Source organism: Sebastes umbrosus, chromosome 10, assembly GCF_015220745.1.
Source record: "Sebastes umbrosus isolate fSebUmb1 chromosome 10, fSebUmb1.pri, whole genome shotgun sequence".
NCBI lineage: Eukaryota > Metazoa > Chordata > Actinopteri > Perciformes > Sebastidae > Sebastes > Sebastes umbrosus.
This window is the reverse complement of record NC_051278.1, coordinates 25754191-25776374: the sequence shown is the minus strand read 5'-3', so window position 1 is coordinate 25776374 and position 22184 is coordinate 25754191. Positions and strand designations below refer to the sequence as shown.

Genomic DNA, 22184 nt, shown 5'->3' with positions numbered 1-22184 from the left:
AACTTAGCATCTCTATTTCCATTAGTGCGCTAGCACTTTAGTACCTTTGTTTTGTGTACCATCTCCCCACTCTCTCCCAATAACCTCCTCTTTAATCTTGCTCCATTATTTTGTCTCTCCTCCTCTGGCTTTTACTTTCATCTCCACCACTTCTACCTCTTCATCCCCTGAATCCATCCATTTCTCTAACAGTACCCATCTCCCCTTTCATCTTGCTCTCCGTCTTTACGCACCTTGGAGGCCAGGAGCTGTTGTTGAGCATCTATTTGTTGCTGCTGTCTGGCAGCCATCTCTTGTAGTTCGGCCAGCGTCATGTCCATCCGGGGTGTCGCCACCTGGGAAGAGATAAAAAGAGGGAAAAAGGACGAGAAAAGAAAACACATTCAATCTTGTGTTGTAATACACGGTGTATGTTTGTGGGCCAACCAGGAAGTTAGCATCGCCCTGGGTTCCCTCGACAAAGAGACAATGGGATTTTTCAATTGGATTTTGGATTACTGCAGAAAATAAACTCTGTGGCAAACAAACGTTTAGGGTACAGACACGTTTTGTTCAGCAAGATAATCTTCACAAATGAATACCATTTTTATGATTTTTGATGTGTGAATGCAATCGCCAGACGTAAAAAGCTAACGTTAGGCTATAAATGAATTACACCACGGTCGCATGAACGATGTATACACAACGAGGCTGTAAAGGCTAACGAGTCGGTGTGATGACGTTTAGAAGTCTCATTTAGCCACTTGTTAGCAACCGCCTTTTTTAAGACACATAAAGACTCCAAAATTCATGTATAGGTATCAACGTATTTTATGTCGTAGAACAAAACATTAAAATATTTTACGCTTGTGTTAACTACAGACCTTATTTCAGGCATCTAACTAAAAACCCATTAAAAAAAACCCATTGACTTTGAGACGAGGGAACCGGAAGTTTAAGGGTGTCATTTAAGGGTTTTAGGACTCATTCCTGTAGCACTCTATACAAGACAACAAGCGTAGCCTTGAAGTCAGAAACGCAAAAGCAGCAAAAGCAAAAACAAACACATGTGGGGAGATTAGTGGAGCAATGCCTTTACCTTCCCATCAAAACCCTCAGTAGAGGACCAGTGTAGGCCTTTTTGTGATTTCAGGATTCATAGTACAACTTCTTTTTTTTTTAAAATCAAGTGACATTCTCAACTTGATGATTATATAAACAGTCATGTCCATGTTATGATGCACTGATTAATTTTTCATTTATACACTGCAGGGTGTTTTTGAATTGAATTAATTAGTACCCTTTAGCAAATCACCAAGTTGGCTTGTTGTTCAGTATAAGGAAACAAAAAAAAACAGGTCACAGAATTTGTTAATAATAAAATCTATGACCCAAATGACGAAAATGAAAGTACAAATGGAAATATCTTGGTGATGCTGCGCGAAAACATCTTCGACCTGCAAAGAGCAAAGGAAGCTATGACTGTAACTCTAATGTTATTCCAATGAGGTGCAGTAAAAAAAACTATATAAATGAGTTCCAGGGCTTTTGTTCTTCTTCTTAAATTAAAAATAACTGAGTGTGCAAACGTATGGATAAGGTGTTGTCATTAACTGGCTCAGGTAAAATATGTCATCCTGCTGAACGTATTTCAAATTGTCTAAAAAGAAGACATTCAAACTCACCCCGTTCTCCATTCTTCTGTCTGGTGGACCCTTCACTCCGTTCCTCTTCTGGTCTGAGCCTCTTGACCCACCTGAGTAACCAACGAGACACAAGACTCCATCAGACATCACAATCTACTGCAGATCTTCATCTGAGGCGACTGCCTCCATTTAGTCCAAACCCAGAAACAGCAAACCGAGCAAACTATTGGCCTTAGCAGACAACTGTGAGAAACAACTGGAACTTCCCCCTTGCCTTTTTGCCTGTCACTGTCTCTGAAAAACAAGGGTATACGCTGTACGGCTTCCTCTGGACTTGCTGCAGAGGAGATTGTACATCAGTAGACGGCTAGGCAAAACAGACCGGCTAGTGCTGAATGATCTTAGCTCCTCTGGGAAACAACTGGGATCAGTGTTCTTTGTGACTTGCAGTAATCTCAGGATTTAACCTAATACATAACCGTCTGGCGGAGGGTCCCACAACTGTGTGTGTATGTGCTTGTCTGTGTACATGAATGCACTTATATCCAACCATGCCATTTGACAGCTCAGAGTGAGAAGGCGGGGGGGAAGGGGGGGGGACCAAAGCCCTTTAGCTTGCATAATGGTTTTAGATGACCCTTGACATACAGCATGCATGTTAAATACATGCGCTGGTTAAGTGATGGTTTGAACATAACACCGTGCTAAGGCACAATAAGTGACTAGAGTGTGAGATTACTTGGCTAGGTCAATTCAGCAGAGAATACATTTGTTCTCTGACCTAGTGAGAAAGAACACGCCTGTACAGCATCAGGAAGTGGGAACATTTCTAGGTACTCCAGGCAGGGCCGAGTACAACAGTATTCCCATAAATAATATTAACAGCACAGAAACAGGAGACCAAATGTACCTGTCCTTACTAAAAGTATGGTAACAGAAACAGTTAATACAGAACTGTGCTGCAAACACTGAGCCGAGCTATGCTAACAGTGTGGGAAAACAAGAGCAGGCTAAGATAACAGGAAGGGAAAACAGCCATCTAATCCCTGGGCCAGACTCAAGCTGTGAGGGGTAAAAGAGCTTAGTTACGCAACTGGGAGCTGAGAGGATAGCGCACGACCAAAATACTAGAGTTTTCTGTGTTCCTAAGAAAACTGAAAAGTAACAGGCTTATGACGATGTGACTGCCTCCAACAGTACGGCTAAATGAGGCTTGTTCGAGGATTTGAGGCCTGCTAATGTAAAACCCTTTCCTGGATATAGGCAGTACCACCTCCAAACCTCTGCAGTGTAAGAGGAGAGGTCGTCTGGTTCACTCGCAACAGGCTGTTAACGTAAATTTCCTTTTAACGCCAGAGTGGATGTGTGTACGTTTAGAGGCTACAGGCATCTCTGGAGTTTACTATATTGGTGTCAAATGTCTTTTCTCCGGGGATTGCCTTCAAACCATGACTCCGCCGTGATGTGAGAGAAGTGACCATAGAAACTAGGGCTTTCAACCGATTAAAATATTTAATCACGATTAATTGCATGATTGTCCATAGTTAATCGCGATTAATCGTACATGTTTTGTCTGTTCGAAATGTACCTTAAAGGGAGATTTGTCAAGTATTTAATATTCTTATCAACATGGGAGTGGGCAAATATGTTTGCTTTGTGCAAATGTATATTTGTTATTGGAAATCAATTAACAACACAAAACAATGACAAATATTGTCCAGAAACCCTCACAGGTACTGCATTTAGGATAAAAAAATATGTTCAAATCATAACATGGCAAACTCAAGCCTAAAAGGCAACAACAGCTGTCAGTGTGTCAGTGTGCTGACTTGACTATGACTTGCCCCCAAACTGCATGTGATTATCATAAAGTGGGCATGTCTGTAAAGGGGAGACTCGTGGGTACCCATAGAACCCATTTTCATTCACATATCTTGAGGTCAGAGGTCAAGGGACCCCTTTGAAAATGGCCATGCCAGTTTTTCCTCACCAAAATTTTGCAAAACTTTGGAGCGTTATTTAGCCTCCTTTGCGACAAGCTAGCATGGTTGATGCCAATGGATTCCTTAAGTTTTCTAGTTTCATATGATGCCAGTACCTTCACTCTATCTTTAAGATGGAGCCAGCATACAACCTAAAAATTGCAAGTTGCTTTATGCGTTAAAGAAATTAGTGGTGTTAAAACAAGTTTGCGTTAAAGCGTTATTATCACGTTAACTTTGACAGACCTAATAGAAACCCTTGCTCCTGCTTCATTGTCTGTTGTATGTGCAGTTGGGCTGTGCGTTGGAGATAGACACTTACCAGATTCTCTGCTAGGGGCTCGATTGTGACGCAGAAAGAAGCGCACCTCTGCCCTGTGTTGTCCCCATCGTTGGAGCACATCCAGCATCCTCTCCCCGTCACCTACAGCTCGCTCTGCAGACAGAATACATAAATACATCAGCGCTCAGGTGTGAGAAGAAAACACAGCCATAATTATATTTACATTATCATTACATTTAATTTGACACAGTTAAAAAACACGTGAAAATACCAATGTAGGTCAAATGTGCGTGTGAAGTTTGCTTAATAAAATCCTGTTTGAGCACTAGCCTGACACTGCAGGCCTACACTTTCACCGGCACCATCTGCATCTAGTTGATCTTTCTGAGTAATGACCTCGGGGAAAACAACTGTGATGTGTGTTGTCAATTGTTCTGGCTGGTACTGAGCCAAAGGGCTCATCATCCATTCCTCAGACATTTTCTTCAACCTGCTTAAGACCATTTCATTACACAAATGGACTGACACATTACAGTCAAGTAGAGGTCAATGAAACTGATCTATTATAATGGCATGACTGCAAAACAAATCAGCAGACTGATGTAATGTTCAGGTTATTAATAGCTTTACATCTAAATATGATGCAAAATGCCACTGCTGTTTTTTCAAGGAGAGTCAGCAGTGGTCTGTCTGCAGAGAGAAATGGCTGCAAAATGAGACAATCTTTTCAGACTACTTGTGGAAGTACTCAAACACAATAATTGGCACTTTCTTCACTCTTACGGCAACGTCACCATGGAAACAGCTACGAAGCCTGGCTCCTTGAGTTTTGATTCTGAATACCTCCTGACTCTCAGAGATGGGGAAAAGGGGGAAGGCATGAAATCTCGACCCCCCCCTCCTCCCACCTGAGAGATGTGGGAGATGTCTGAGTGCCTCTGTTTGTTACAGGGATTATGGGCTCTGCTTCATTTGCATTGCAGGCCCAAAAAGAGATAAGCCCTTCAAAAAGAAATCACCGAGCAGTTGACCACACAGCTAATCTCCATATATGGTCTACTTCAGAAAAGCAATTTCCCTCTAATTAAAAGGAAGACAAACAAGTGTCTGCACACTGACTCCTGTCCCTTGGGATACATCCATAATATTCCACAACCAAAACAACATGTGACGGAAAATCTCCTGTTCTTCATTGTGTGTAGATGGGAAAGGGTAAGGGTAACACTGGGTGAACTAGCACCGTCACTCACCAGATCCACGCCACATCTCAGACAGGTGGCAGTCGGCCTCTCCCGGCTCCTTGCACAACTCCACCACGTCCCGGCACAGTGTCTCCGGGGTAACGGGGACCTCAGTAAAATGCTGGTCATTGTTACTGAGGTATACTGTCAGGAACATCTGGGGACAAGGGAGGGGGGGGGAGAGAGAGAGAGAGAGGCAGATTAGATAGAGAAGTTAAATAACAACATAAGATAAAAGGAGTGTGTGTGCTTAACGTGCCCTTTACAGACATGGAATACGTAACGTTGTTGGCTTCATCTGTTTAAGTGATGGCGTTTTGTCAGTCAGACATAGGTCACTTTACATTAATGGTGCTAAATGCGATTTCTATTGCCTCCCCATGGCTCTCAACATGGCGGCGGCTGAGCCGGCGGCTCGCAGCTAACAGTGTTAACAGTGAAAACTACGGCAATACTGTTGACAGAGCTAACAGTGTTTACCTGGGGGGGAACCGGAAGGTGGGTGCTAGTGCTACGCTTCCGCAATGGCGCCGTCGCTCGGGACGGTGTTAACAGCCGTATGAGAGCAGTGCAGAGCGGCGGCCGTGAGCTAGCCAGTGGGGCACACACATGCACGAACATGCACTAAAATGTGCATGTGTGGCCGGCCTGCCCGGCTATGTCAACAAAGCACAGAGAAGCTTGAATTACAACACACAGACGGAGAGAGACTTCATTGCTCAGGTAGCCATTACTCCTCTATATCTATCTCTTATCTCTGTTCCGTACAGCTTTATTCAAACATGGCAGCACATTTACAATTCAAACTTATTTTGTCACTGAAGCATTAATGACCATCGTGAGCACGAGGGAAACTCGCCACCACCTTTGAAATTACACTACTGATAGACTATTGGCCAGATTATTATTGATTGAGATAACACATTTATTGCAGTCATTTTAGGAGGCGGTACAAGACATGCATTTAATCTCTTTCTCTCTCTGCATGTTTCACCTTGTACTGCTGCAGCCTTTACGTTAATCCGACAACATTCATTTCAGATTTGTATCGTGTTGAAAGTGATACGGACATGTTACTAGGTCCGAACTAATAAGCTCGCCAGAATAATTATTCAGACGTGAGGGTGACATCTTAAATTGCATCAGATTACCATAAAGGGGTGTGTGTGATAGCAGTATCTGTTTCCCAGCCCTCATTCCTCTGTGTCATCGGAGAAATCAGAGGCCAGCTCCCAGAATGCCATTTCACCCCCACGCCATCTAACTGCTAAATAGTGCTGTCACCACTGTGAGAGATCCCTCTATCCAAACACACACAAATACCCCTGCCAAGCACTCTCACGGGACCGACCACTGAGGACTCTGGAGACGCTGGATTTGTCAGTGTGTGACTGACAGACGGTAGAAACTGGTTTAGGACTATCTAAAAAGAAATGGACTATCTCAATGAAGATGTCACTGCTGAAGTGGAATTTCAAAACCTTCAGCTACTGCAGAAAACCCCCCGATACTGAGCAGAAAATTGAGCATCCCAAAAGCTGTAATTCCTGTCACATTCCAAACTGAAACTATAATATAATATAATTAGGGCTGTCAAAGTTGACGCGATAACGCGTTAACGCAAAATTGTTTTAACGCTACAAATTTCTTTAATGCAATCGATCTTTTGGAGGTTGTAGCAGACTTAGTTTTGAAGCTATAGTGAATATACTGGCATCATATAAAACTAAAAAACCTAAGGATTCCATTGGTACCAATGTCATACTAGGTTGTCTGGAAGGAGGTTAAATAACGCTGCAAACTTGCGCTAAATTTTAGCAAGGAAAAACTGTTTTCAGATAGGTCCCTTAACCTCTGACCTCAAGATATGTGAATGAAAATGAGTTCTATGGGTACCCACGAGTCTCCCCTTAACAGACATGCCCACTTTATGATAATCACATGCAGTTTGGGGCAAGTCATAGTCAAGTCAGCACACTGACACACTGACAGCTGTGGTTGCCTGTTGGGCTTGAGTTTGCCATGTTATGATTTGAGCATATTTATTTATGCTAAATGCAGTACCTGTGAGGGTTTTGGACAATATTTGTCATTGTTGTGTGTTGGTCATTGATTTCCAATAATAAATATATACATACATTTGCATAGTGTAGCGTATTTGCCCACTCACATGTTGATAAGAGTATTAAGTACTTGACAAATCTCCATTTAAGGTATATTTTGAACAGAGAAAAAATGTTGCAAAAAAAAAGAGAAAAAAGAAAAAAGAAAATTGCGATTACTCAGGATTAATCACGGACCATCATGCGATTAATTTGCGATTAAATATTTAATCGTTTGACAGCCCTAAATATAACATTAACATTTTACAGGAATTCTCAATCAATACTACAAGATATTGTTTATCTTTATAGTTATAATAATAGGCGTTGGGAGTCCAATTTAATAAAAGAAAGAAGGCCTATGTCAAACTAAAGCCTTGACAGTCAATTTAAAAATACACGCCCTGGAGTGAAATGTCATTTTCTGTCTATGCTATACTCTAAAACCTACAGCATACAAACACTGACAGTAAACATGAAAGTGAAAAACGGCGTCTCTGTGTAAACATTTACAGATATAAGAGGCTTTTATGCTCCCATCTGTAATCTCATCACACGATAGGACGATAGGAGAGTAAGAGCTTTGATAAGGCTGTAATAAAACCAACATTATGACATAGGTGTCCTGGGGCATGGCATGACTTCAACTTATTGAACCTAGCCCAAAAGCAGCAGCCCGAGAACTAGAATAACCTGGAAAGTGTACAGTATAATTGTTGGAATAGTATTGTTTGTGTCCTAAACTTCCAGGTTGGACTGTCAGATTTTTCTATTCTCAGTACGCTGCCGTGAACGACCGTGCCTACAGGGGCCACGGTGGGAACATCAGGTCAGCGGGGTCACGAGCACAAAGGGCTTGGGGGGGCCGAGCAGCTGCAGCCACGGTGCAGAAACAAAAGTATTCGAGTAGCTTTTGAACTGTACGGTGCACCGAGCAAAAGCACAACAGCCTCAAGATAAGTGGCTTTATTCCCCTTTTCTTCTTCAAATGAAGCTTACTGAGTGAGGGGGCATGTGACGCGTTTCCTCTGAAAATCTCCTTGGCAACGTACACAAGGTTTTTGTTTTTTTCCCGGTGATGAGGTGAAGGTGGAAACAAGGGGGTAGCGGTCTGACTCAGAGGACCTGACTCAACTGGTTTGTTCCATAGGGATGTAAATGAAAGATCCCCATCAATAGAGCGAATCAGCACAGTGAGTCATCCATCAGTAATCTACAGTAGAAAGCTGTAAACAGACCCTGTGTTTCTCACCGGCCATAGAGGAGCTAACAGCTCTGTGGTGAAAGACCACCCTGGAGAACAAAGCCAAAACCAAGACTTTTCCTTTCCTGTCTGCTTATCAGAATAATTTTACTTTTGTGGTATGTAGCTGTGAACTAAACTGGAATCAGCTAACATCATAAATTACACTGTCAGGGCCAGTAATTAAAATAAAACGTCAACTGGCATCAATTCCATGTATATATCATGTCTTCCTTAAGCAAAAAAAAAGCCATTCAGAGCTCAGCGCGGAGCAGCTGCCGTCATCACAACTTCCCAGCAATGTAGGACATTCAAATGACCCTGTTAATATTTGGAGAGTGAAAGAGAGACAACAGAGCGACGGGGGAGGGGTGGGGCGTGAGAGTGAGGAGACAGGGCACATCGATGGGAGGGGAATGGACTCTTGGGGTTGGCAATGCCTACACTAAAAGCCAATTCTCTTCAGCACTAAAGTTAATGATCCAAGGCCACCACCACCACCACCACCACCCAGTCCAAGCCTCCATCTAGATGAGCTAGCAGTCTTTGCTGCTGACCTTCATCCACCTAATGCATACGGTCACTGCTTATAGGCTAAGATTTTGCACACATGTGCAACATATACATAATTATATAAACTAATCAGGCCAATTTTCATACATCTTTGCATATTGATATTGCTTTGGGAATATTAAAAGATGCAATCTTAATAGCATAATAATTGATGGCTGACTTAACACAGCAGAAGATCCACTTTGACTTTCCATCTTTATCAAACCAGTGTGCGAAACAGATATAAATCAATATGAAGAAAAGTCTCCATAATGTCCAGCCCTACTGTAAAGCCTCTGCTAGCTTGATTAAGAGGAACTGCTTTAAGGACCTGACACACCAAGCCGACGGTCGGTCGTCGGACAGTGGGGACATCGGTGTAGGGTGTCCCGCACCGTCGGCTCTAGTCTGCCCGTGTTGGGAGTTTTTTCGGCAGTGCCAGTCGATGAGAGAAATCACTCTGATTGGCTGTTCAGCTTAAGCAAATCAGTGCACAAGAAGAGAAACGGACGTGAAGAAAGCAAGCCAACGAGTAAAGTCAAGAGGAAAAACACAGAAGGCTCTTCTCATTCTTTATCTTCATCACATCTGATCATTCCAGTACACGGATATTTTCACTGCAACATGGCTATCTGAAATGAAGCTAAGTGGTGAGTGAGAGTTGTGTGAAAATGGTCGGCAAACGCCACTTTGTTTCATGTACATATCATAACAACGACTTGTATATCCGCCGTCCTCTGTCTTCTGGTTTCCCTTTTTTGAATGACAGATACAGACTACCGTGACCTGCTGGTGTGGAGAGTTATTTCATCTCACGCAGGCACAGAACGTACGTGGTAGTTGGCTGTCGGCTGTAGTCTTTGCGGTGTGTTCGGGCGCAACTTTTTGACCAAACAAAGGCGACGTGAGGCGACGCAGCTGGCGGCCTTTGTTGCCGCAGTGCACAAGACAGTTCTATGATGTCGGGTTGGTGTGTCCCCAGCTTTAAATGATCTACCTAGACAGACAGGTGAGAAGAGTGCCCTGGCTCCCTGTTTTGACTCAGCCAAACAACTTCAGAGTTCATTAAATATTCATAGATACAACAGCGAGTAAAATTAAACAGCTCAATAACAACCTGATATTTAAAAACAGACAAACAGGAACGCACAGCAGCTCACCAGAAAGCATCGTCTTAGGTAGCCTCACACAACCAGGGAGCTGAGCGGTACCAATTTGGATTGTACATGACAATGTTTGACAAAAAATGTGCTATACTTGCCTTCTGTCTATCAAAGTGGATGACAGGAGCAACTGCTGAATTGCACTTCCTGCCTACCTGAGACAGGGCAAAGAGATCGCCCTGGGGAAGGAGAAGGGGACGAGCTGCCTCTGTGGCTGCTGCGGTTCGCGGTTATAACGATAGATTTCTAATTCCAGCACAGCTAAGTCAAAGCTGTCTCCCGGGGTTCGGGACTGGTGTGACGGCTCAGAATTGCAAACTGACAATTATAGCCGGCGCAAAGAAATGTGGCCGTTAACGCTGCAGCCTGCACTGTAGATGGTTTTAAAGCAGAGCAGCTATAAGGCTAGGTCATTGGGGCTATATCTCAGGGATTAAGTTAATCCGCTATATAAAAATATAGCCTTTCAACAGACCACTGGCTCAGTGTTACAATAGTAAGCTTAAGCCTTAAGTTTAAATATCCTTCTGGGTAGCCAAGGCCCAAGAGTATGCAGGTGTTCATTCTCATAACCAGATCTCACAGTTCAGTGCCTGGTTTATGGGGTTTAATTAGGCACTGCAGTGACTTGGGTAGAACAAAAAACTACAGTCTTGAGGGTCAATAAGAACATCTGTTCTAATAACACATACAGGAGTGTGTCTCTCTCAGAGATGAAAGGCTATAACATCAAACCCACAGACAAAAGACACTGTAATAAGAACACATCTTAGAGAGAGAGAGAGTGACTGCAGCTGGCAGCACGTACTTGACCTGCCCTGTGGAAAAGAGCTGAGAGGTTGAGAAAGAGAGACGAGAAAAAAGATATACTGTAACAGTTGTTCTGGGTTATTGCATCGAAACAGGCTTCTCTGTCAAAGATACAGTCCCTGTAGGGAGGTGCAGGACTATTATGCAATAGACAGCTACAAAGCCTACGGCCCGTAAGATGCTGATTTGGCCCTTTACTGTGTAATTTGGATACCTTCTCCCATTAAAGCCAGAGGGGCCATGGAGCAGATGCCATTGATTGCAGTCCGGAGGGGAACAGGCTTTTCCAGCCTCTCTAGTTGTTTAGACAGAGGACATGGAGATGACTTGAGTTTAAAGATCAACATTGTACCCGTAGCCAATTACAGGAAGGAATGCTGTGTCGGTGTGTGTGTGTGTGTGTGTGTGTGTGTGTGTGTGTGTGTGTGTGTGTGTGTGTGGCACTCCCACTGATCGTTCAGATAACTAACACATGCACTGCAGCAATAGAGTCGCAAAGTCTTGATGCAAATGAAGTGGGCAGGTCCAAGGAAAATTAAAAAAAAGTTAGAAGGTTGATCTTTTGACGATGTTACTTCAAGCACGCATATCAATCAACCACCTTGACACTTCACTCTCTCCTTGTGAGGGTCAATTCCACTGCATTAATCTCTCAAGATCATTGTCCAAATGCAATTGGTCCCATATTGAGTTAAGAGTGATCAAAACTGTCTGCCACTGCAGTTTCCCGTTTCCAAGAATAGACCAACCACAAGGGATTGTACTGTAATGGAATTACTCTGCAATATCAGGATAACTAGCATATGAAAGCCCATCCCGTTACGAAGAATTCACATCAATACTACTAAAAACACCCACAGCAACGACGGAAATAATTCATTACTTTAGCAATGGCATTGAAAAAAATCCAATTACTGTTCCCCGTAACATCAGCAAGTGACTAATTTTCTACACAAATCAGTTTTTACAATAATAGTACCTTTGTTTTGGTTCCTGAGGTTTCTGTCTTTCAACGCTGACATTTCGGTGTCTCTTTTTCCTATACACACACACACACTATGGTTATAACTGGAACTGCAACAAGATTATTTTCATTACCGATTAATCTTCAAATTATGTATGTCAATAACTGATTTATTGTTCACATTATAAGTATAATTCTTTGTCATATCATGGGTTGTCTATGTTGTATTTTCATTATGTGGTTATTCTGTACACACGACATCTATTGCACAACTGTCTGTCCTGAACATGGATCCTCTAACGTTGCTCTTCCTGAGGTTTCTTCGATTTTTTTCCCTGTTAAAAAGTTTTTTGAGGGAATTTTTCCTCATCCGATGAGAGGGTCGTGCTGTAAAAGTGAGAGGGTGTCGTATCCTGTACAGATTATAAAGCCCCCTGAGGCAAATTTGTGATTGTGATAGTGGGCTATACAAATAAAACTGACTTGACTAGGAGCCCAAAATGAATGCTTTTTTAATCTAACTAAGAGTCAAAATACCCAAATATAGTACATTTTATATCGTACAAAATAGAGGAAATACTCCTAAGTCAGAACCACAAAAAGTTTGATATTTTTACTCGAGAAATAACTTGAAGTTATTACTCAGTTGTCAGAATTATTAATTTTCTGTCAATCCACTGATGGAGTAACCGTTCCAGCACTATTTCAACGCAATAATCTGTTTTGGGAGGTTGTGAAGAAGCCTGCTGTTGATTTGAATTTAAAAGTTTGCCCTTCATACTTCACGCTTGAGTGTGAGGGGAACAAAAAGGTTACCTTGCTCTGTAGTAAGTAGAATTAAATATATTTTAAGCTTGTCATAGTGTTGCATGAGTCTAACATAACCCATGCATATCGTACTGTGTCGCTACGGTCCCAGGTTGACCTGATTTCAACCTCCTGCTGATAAAAGAGTGAGAAATATTCATCAATTATGTTAATTTCTTAGTAGGTAGAACTTTGCTTAGGTGAAGACCACAGTGTCGCATACTATAAACAAGCTAAATCATTTCAGTGTGTGTTAGATTCACAAGGGAACAACAATTTCATATTAAACTTGTTCCAAAGATAAAAGAGATCAATATCCGAGAGTGTGTTAATGAATATCGTGCAAAACACACCAATGAAGTTACAGTAGTACAACTTTATATACATCTTATAAATAGTAAAGCAAGTTCTGACTGTACTCCTGCCTTAGAGGAGAATGGATGTAGTCGGATCAAATGAGAGAGTGTCAGACAGGCTTGATAGAACACACTGGGATTGACTACAACATATACACAACATCTGATCTAATGCCTATGCGAGAAATGGGACAACTGGAATGTGGATAGTGAGAGGCAGGGTGACAGCAGGAGAAGATAACCGGGGCTATATCTTTGACCGTGCCTGAGGGGGTCTCACCTAAGAGGCTGCTGGACCTTCTGTCCACACACACTTTCAATTACATGTATTGCTGTGGTAAGCAAATGAGTCAACCAGGTCTTGTTGAGGGAGTCACCTCTGAATGTGATTACAGCAGGTTTGTAAGACACTGCAGCATCGTCTTCGTCTCCGCCGTTCTCCCCGCCACAGCTTCAAGAGTTGACACAGTTCCAGCATAGCAGTCCTTCAAAAAGGCGAGGCAGCAGAAAACTCCCTAATGGCTTTATGCATTATTCCTCTTCATCTCTCTTTCACTCTCTCTCACTTTCTCTATGCTGCATTTTAGGGGGGGGGGGGGTTGAGGGGGCGAGGGGAGAAAAGGTCAGGGGTGACAAACAGGGGAACGCAGGCAGAATCAGAAGGCACAGTAGCCTCATTCAGCTGCAACATTTAGAAAAAAAACCAAGCAGCTTTTACAAGCTGAAGCTGCAGCGGGCTGTGACTCTTCGATCAGGACAACCTCTTCTCTCTGTCTGCACTGCAGTACTTAGCCTATCACTTTATGATCTGCGCTCTCGCAATAGTCCTCCATTCCTACATGATGAGAGCATTCCTTCAACTTGTGCTTATCTGAGAGATAAGGGAAATGGCAGTCAAAATGATGTTGAAGGGAGAGGATGTATCCTCCCCCCCCCCCAAAGTCTTCTTGACAGCTGGAAGAAGTAATTCAGAGTAACAAGGCCACAGCAAACTGGAGGCTGTTACAGATCATACACACAGACTTAAATTACCTCAAAGTGCTATATAAATAGTCTGTCGGCTAGACTGTTGCATGGAAATTTACTGTATGCAAAACTATCTTTAATCAACACTTATTTCATGAGGGAAAGTAAAAGCCAAGCGATTCAAAATGTGGCAGACACTAATTGGCTTCCTAAAAAAATGCCCACTGAATGATGTGTTTGTGGTGTTTAATCTGCCATATGCAAAAGAGACTTTGACGAAGCAGGAGAATGGGTGATTAGAGGAGGCAGAGTACTAAACCAATGCAGGAAGTTTTTCCAGCAACCCTTTTTTGAGACTCAGGAACATTCGGCACTTTTTGTCCGGAGGAACCAGGGTCTAAATTTAGTTCCTGGGCAATAGTTTCTGTCCCCACAGAAGTCCCTGGGCCAGAGGTATAACTCACAGAGCAGCAAGTACTGGTTTCCAGTAGTATCAATATTTGGATTACAAATGATTAAAAGGTTTGACATTTAAACAAACCAGAAGAACATCCGTTCAAACATCAGTTGCACAGCAGTAAATTATAAAGAACTATGTAAGAAATGTATTGTTGTCTTGCTATATGCAAAAAACTCTGTCTCCAAAAAAGCTCTTCTTTCTGTTATCAATCTAATTTACCATTATCTTCATATGTGGTCCAAGTGCAAACAGGATCCAAGAGAAGCAACTTTTGATTCCTGACTTAGTTCCTGCTTTACCTTAAGCTGGGTTTTCACCAAAAGTTCCTGTGACTTTTAGTCCCTGGAACTACTTTTCAAGGAACAAAATGGTTCCTTCAGCCCTCTGTCTGTCTGTCTGAAATTAGTCCGCTGACATATGAAAAAGCAAGGTAAACACACTGCCTTAGGTTTTGTCTCATTGCGACGATATTTACTCCTGCATAGTATTTACGGATGCACGTTGGATGTAATGAATGAAATGCAGCAGAGGAAAATGAAACTAAGAGCGTCTGTCTCCACAGTAAATCACCTGTACTACCTTGTTAATGAATGAAGCGTTAAACGAGTTGAAGCCGATGAAGCAGCGGTGCTGTGTGTGTGTGTGTGTGTGTGTGTGTGTGTGTGTGTGTGTGTGTGTGTGTGTGTGTGTGTGTTTTACCAGTAAGCGACGGTCATCCCTGCAAACTCCATCTCAAAAGTTCCGGTACTTTCAGAAAGTACTACCCTCCAATCAGGGCCTTTTTGGGTGGTAAAAAGGCCCCATAAAATGTCCCTGAACCTTAATTTAAACCCTGGTCCCTGCGGTCGAAACGCAATGAGTTCCTCAAAAGGTTCTTAGTTCCGGGGGAAAGTTCCTGCGCTTGAAACAGGGCTTTAGTTCCTAGGACTATTTAGTGGAAAGGGGCCACATGTTTCCTAGAAGGCTGATTCCCAGACCACTATGGGTACATTTCTGAACCATGGCCTCCCCTGTTCCCGATGGCTGGACCAGTGTTTCAACCTTAAACAATGCTGTCACAATGTCCTCTCTGCTTGAAAAGAGGTCTTTCTGGAGTGGTACCACTTTAATGTGCAATTCTGCTTTTCACCTGGATTCCTCACAGATGGGAGTCACTCAATAGTCCATGGTAGGTAAGTCGATACCTGCTCAGGTGACTCGGGTGTGCCTCCTCTCAGAAACCAGGCTAATGTGATGCTAATGTGTGGCATTAGTGCACTGCACAGTCTGACAGTGTGTATCCAAGAAAATTACTTAAAATATCGATTGTCTCAGCAAATATTCTTTGTTCTGCCCTCAGGGCAATTTGGCTTAGTGTACAATATGTTATAGTACTCAGTGCTATGAAGACAATACAGAGATAAAAAGCTTGCTGTGTTGGGAGCAAAGTGTCAAGACTGTATTTTTTTACACCAATCTTTTTGGTTACAGACACGATAACTCTTCTTCTTCATCAAATAAAAGTCAAAACACTGCCCTTGAAAGTCCTTGGCTATCACTGATGACGCTGCTTACATAACCACCACGTACTCTCCCACAGACTAAACACAAAGCCTGTGGTGGCCACAGAGAAAGCCTTCTCGGGTTTCTGTTGACACACACAGCAAAATCAGGCTTCCCAGAACATCATCACGTTTTCCCACCATCAGAACACCGCCACAAAGTCTAGCGGCAGCGACATTTGTTGCGGTGAAACTGAGACATTGTACAAATGTGTGTGGTCAAAGAATGCAAAACTAAATAATGCAGAGCGTACAACAACAAAGAGTATCTGCTTGAAAAATCTACACAGTAAGCAACTCCTGTCATGGGAGAGGAATGAGGAAGTGATATGTGCCTGCAACATTTGAAATCTTGCAGAAACTTTTCCCCGACTGATGTTAACAGGTTTTGGTTTCTGTGTTTTTATGTTGCCAGGGTAGCCTATTGAATATATAATTCATCTTGACAAAAAATACACAACAATGAAATATGAGCTAATAAATCAGCAGAGACTTCAAGCCTAAATGTGGCATTAATAATAAGTGTCTGCAGAAAAAAGCCTGGTTTAAGTAGAGATAACAGCAAATCAGGGGCAAATGAGTTATACCTATGGTTCAATAATGGGTGAGTATCCCTTATCAGGGTGCTGCCACAACACAGGCTCACATACACAATGTGCTCTAAACAACGCGCTGTTAAAGAGTCCCAGCAGCTCATTGTGTTCAGGAAACAGTGACCCCTTATTTACCATCCAAGCCAGTAATTACGACACTACATTCTCACTACCCCCGAGCCCCTGGCCTGTACAAGCAGGGTCATGGGCTATGGGTGTAATTTCCAAGACAATACCTCACATCAGACATGGCTATATAGAGGCCATTTTGTGGTTATCAGGCAAACGCCAGAAGCTGTATCTCATTCAAACACACACACACACACAGATATATTCTCGGGTGACAGGATTGGAGTAAAAGGGGGCATTTACCAAGGTCTCGTGTGGCCTATAAAGAAACAGATCTTGAATGAAAACATGCAAGGGTGACATTTTATAGTGGCGCCCACAAGAACGGAGCTTGGTGATAACAAATGACCATGTGCCAGCAGCAGACTGAGGTCATGCACCAGACAGGAGTCATCCAAATACGATTCTGTCTCCACAGCTAAGATGAGATTAATTCACTGATCAAGCTGTTTTACTGGAAGCACAGGTCTGAGCAGAGACGGGTATGATTAGTAGAAACTGAGCAGAGGATTACACTGGATTGTTCATTAGTTGTTGACCTTGTTATTATTAAATAAAGTGTACCTGTGTGTTGCAAAGCGTGTGATGTAACATATTTGTTCACCAGACAGAATGGTCCAGAATTAACCAGAGAAGTTGAGACAAAAACACCAAATACTAGTGTTAACATTCAGAATAATGACCGTCCTTTCCTCTATAAACTAAACATCCTGGCAACTAGTGCTGAGCCGGTATTAGTTTTGAAACAAATACTTTATTACGCTATTAGCTGATCAACAGAATATTATCATTGTTATTATTTCCACTATTTCAACAACAGATTAATTATTTAAGTCAGTTACCAAGATGAAATGCCAACCATACTCTGGTTCCAGCTAGAGCTGCAACAATTGATCTATTAATCGATTGGTTGTCAACTACTGAACGAACTGCAAACTATTTTGATAATCAATTGGTAATAAAAAATAATCGGTTTGAGTAATTTTTTAAGAAAAAAAAGTCAATTCTGTGATTCCAGCTTCTTAAATGTGAATATTTTCTGGTTTCTTTACTCCTCTGACAGTAAACTGAATATCTTTGAGTTAAAACATGACATTTGAGGACGTCATCTCGGGCTTTAGGAAACACTGATCGACATTTTTTCACCATTTTCTGACATTTTATAGACCGAACCACTAATCGAGAAAATAATCAGCAGATTAATCGACAATGAAAATAATCGTTAGCTGCAGTCCTAGTTCCAGTTTCTACTTTTTTTCTGCTTTTCTCTGTTTTATATTATTGTAAAGTGAATATCTTTATGTTGGTACAACAAAGCGAGCAATATAAATACGTCACCTTGAGCTCTGGGAAATTGTGAAGGGCATTTTTCATTACTTTATGGCATTTCATTGAATAAACGATTAATCCAAATAAATATATTGACAAATTAATAATGAAAGTATTTGTCGGTTGCAACCCTACTTTAGGGCTGGGCAATATATCAATATTATATCGATATTGTGATACGAGACGAGATATCGTCTTAGATTTTGAATATCATAATATTCATAAGTGTTGTCTTTTCCTGGTTTTAAAGGCTGCATTACAGTAAAGTGATGTCATTCTCTGTTCTTTTATTTGTCTTTTCCCACTTAGTCATTATATCCACATCACTGATGATTATTCATCTAAAATCTCATCATGTAAACATTTTTACTTTAATAGTCAACCCTACAATATCATTTCAATATTGATATCGAGCTATATGGTAAAAAAAACAACATGATATTTGATTTTCTCCATATCGCCCAGCCCTACCCTATTTGCCATGACATTTTCAGGTAAATAAATTCTAGACAAATTAATTTTAGCTGGGTTAAATGCTTAATAGTTACCAATTCAGTAAAAACTTCTTTGAGCTTTGCTCTTTTACCAGCAAGCAGGCAAAGTCACAACAGAGAAGTAAAACTGCATTTTTTAAAAAAAGATAGTAGTATTTCTATTTGTCGGGAAGGTTATTTCTCTACAGTGAGCCAATACAGGCAGACTACTGTTTGCTGCCCTCTCTCCATACATCAAAGAAGTGCTGAGAGATAGAGGCTTTCACTGCAGCAGAAGCAATAGACCCCTGATGATGATGAGGATGGTGATGATGGTGATGACATGGCAGGAGTCCAGAGCTGAGGTTAGCGTAGTGCCATCCAGACTTGGCAGGTGCCTCTTGCTTTTGCTGTGTGTGTTGTGAGCAGGATGGATGTGTGTAGGCTATAATACTAACAGAGCGTAACAATAAATGCATCTACAGTTAAGTTAATGACTAGCTTACATGATTTAAATGGGGAATATCAACATCTGCCTTCCAAGAGGCAATTCAGAGTCCCTACATTTAACCACATCAGGCTAAAGACAGCTTTTGTCCATCAGTCCATCTTATTGCTAAATAATAATGAATGTGCTGCTAAAGACATGTAAATCCAGAGGACAGATGGTAATTTTGTAATGGGTTATGTATGAATAACTGGATGTGTTTTGTCTTTTGTCTGATGGGTCTTACTTGTCGGTCTGTCTGTCTATGGTAACAGTATGTCTATTGTATGTGTACTTTTTTTCTCAAACTGAGCTGCCTATGGATGCAAAATGAATTTATATTGAATTTAATATCATTATCATATCATTCTATGATATATATGAGTTAATAGAGGAGAAGTGAGAAAGGGGGTAGGGAAATATAAGTTTTACTTCTAACTACTTCTTTTCGTACACTATTACTCTTGTTTTGTTTGTTATTATTTTGTATCTGTTTTTATTTATTTTATGTTCGAACTAAAGTCTTTCATTCATTCATTCAATTTCAGTGCAAACTGACAATAAATGCATCTACAGTTAAGTTAATGACCAGCTTGTCAGGTAAATGTAAATTGTCCCAAGACTGGATATAGACATTAACAAGGCATTTTGACGCAGGGGACTTATGACTGGTTACATAAGATATGTGTGTGGACTAATATCCCAGAAAACAAACAAATGACATAGCTTCTAAGCACACACACGCACACAGCTGTCACAGCTAATCAACTTGACAACAGTAGACACACAAACTAGCAACCGCATCAACTTGTCTATTTAAACGTCCAGGTAACTCACAGTGGGAACAATGCGGTGATATAATGTCGAAATATTAAGCCACAGGACAACGTTGAAACTTGTAGCAGAGTAAATAAAGGTGCAAACTCACCGGCATCATCTTAGCTTCGTACCGCATTTAGCTCACCAACACAGCATGAATCCTCCACTGAAGCAGCGGCGACGAGAGCTGGCGATCACTTTATAATCCACAGAGACTTAAACACCCGCGATGGGAAAGGCTACTTTCTCCTGCTTTAAGGGTCCCGTCCTGCGTTAAAAACACACAGCAAAGCAAAGCGTTACTTCAGGTATCCAACCAACATGTACATAACACAGTAACGTTAGTAGAGTCCGTGTGGAGGACCTGTTGCAACACATAACAAGGCCTAACTTCACCACCACACTAAAGTTTCCCTTGGAGTTGCTGTGAGCAGATAACTTTCACACGGCTCGTTAAGAGCGAGAGGCAACACTAAAAACTTCCCTGTTTAACGAGTAGACTACAATTAAACCAGTTTATAAATGTAAGCGGGTATTGTTTGACGTTTCTTTAGGTTGTGCTTACCGGAGGACGCCGAGGTGATCCGCCTGAAGGTCCGTTGACTGACAGCGTTGCTCGGCAGCTCGCAGCCTCTCCCAGAGTGACGTAGAGAGGGAGGAAGCTCGCTCCAGATAGGAATTCAGGCTCCGCCCCCTTCAGGAGCAGAGAACCAGTGATGGGAAGTCCGGCTCTTTTTAGTGAGCCAGGTCATTTGGCTCAGCTCACCAAGAAGAGCCGGCTCTTTCGGCTCCCAAACGGCTCTTCATTGTACCACTTCTAGTGGAGCCATAGGTGAGAGTTGGGCAAGTAGTGAGAACCAGTGCCATTAGTCCATCCTGGAGGATGTGGCTGACTTCTGAAACAAAGGTACAACCTCTACCACTAAGCCCCTACACCTATGGCAACAGCAGCTATTGATATCTACAACAGTAGGCCTACAAGCCATTTGAGCCATGCAAACACCACAAAGCAAAGGCTCACCGGACAGCCAAAAAGTAAAAAAAAACTTATTGGAGGATATTTAAGCTGTAAAAATTAGATAGCATACCAGAAAACATATAATTCTACATCACAATCATTCAAATTGACCAAGTACATGCATTTCTTTAAGAAAAAAATTCTCCGCGAGTAAATTTTACAGCCATCTTGAAAAATGGCCGCCATATTGAAGTTAAAAATTGTTAAAACTATCAAAATAAGATCCAGCATGCTAGAAAACACATAATTTGACACCAAGATCACTGAAATCGACCAAGTAGATGAATTTCTATGAGAGAAACCATTAACGGCAGGTCAATTTGGCGGCCATCTTGAAAAATTGCCACCATTTCGGATTTTCAAGTGGCTGATCGTTTATATTTGCTAAGTGACCCCTTGGGAATCATCATGCCGAATTTGGTGCTTGTATCACTATTTGCATGATTTTTCATCTATCCGCTCCACTATTCTGCCTTTTTATAATTCAGCCAAATTTAGCGCTGTTTTGACCTATGATTAGTACGTGTGCACATATATCAACATATATATGCCGAGGGTAATTTAGTTTATTTATTGACTACACTGAGGGCGTTTTATATTTTGATAATTTATTTATTTATTGTGTTGAGTTGAATGTCCCAAGGTCTAGAACAAAGCGCTACAGGAACAGCTTTGTTCCAGCTGCAATTGTTCATTTAAATAAGTCCTAGCAGCTTTTGCACATATTTATGGCTTTTGCACATATTTATGGAAAGTTTATCCCTTTTTCATTTATTGTGTCTTTTTTGTCCTGATATTTCAGTGTTTTTTTTCTTTATATTGTTCTTGTGGCCTTCTTTTTGCTGGGTCCTGATCCCAGTAAGCCTTTGAGTACTCCTTGTCATGTTTTTGGTATGTCTGTCTCTTGTCTGTGCTCTACCTTATTGTCAATACGGATGTCATCCTCTATTTTTGCTGCAAAACAAATCTACCTATGGGTACAAATAAAGTCACCTGAATGTGCTACTTATTTTGTACTGTAATTACCTTGTGCCTTTTTCTACCTTTTTTCTTTTCTTAAAGCTGACTCGGTGTAAACTGCTCAGAATTCCAATGCACTTAGGTGCAAATGGCAAATAAAACTCTTGAATCTTGAATCTTGAATCTTGAATATCACTTAAATTATTAAATATAATTATACTAAACCTTATAATTTCCAGAATATCAAAATTTTACATGTCGCTTCCTTTCCGACTGTCACT

At 41.5% G+C, this 22184-nt stretch overlaps 1 protein-coding gene across 4 annotated transcripts in view; it reads right to left on the bottom strand.

Annotated features, from left to right (window-relative positions):
- The window catches only part of tp53bp2a (tumor protein p53 binding protein, 2a), a 34900-nt gene extending 14271 nt beyond the window's left edge, over window positions 1-20629 (bottom strand). For 3 of the 4 annotated variants that reach the window (XM_037782018.1, XM_037782020.1, XM_037782021.1), the window contains exons 1-6: window positions 20491-20629; window positions 20035-20193; window positions 5141-5288; window positions 3930-4043; window positions 1665-1735; window positions 234-335 (exon numbers count right to left, since the gene is read on the bottom strand). In XM_037782018.1, coding sequence (XP_037637946.1) covers window positions 234-335; window positions 1665-1735; window positions 3930-4043; window positions 5141-5288; window positions 20035-20061 — 462 coding nt within the window. In that variant the 5' untranslated portion in view covers window positions 20062-20193; window positions 20491-20629. Of the gene's footprint in view, window positions 1-233; window positions 336-1664; window positions 1736-3929; window positions 4044-5140; window positions 5289-11980; window positions 12041-20034; window positions 20194-20490 lie in introns of those variants that run through there. The other variant, XM_037782019.1, reaches the window with a different exon arrangement.
- Window positions 20630-22184: the final 1555 nt, after the last annotated feature.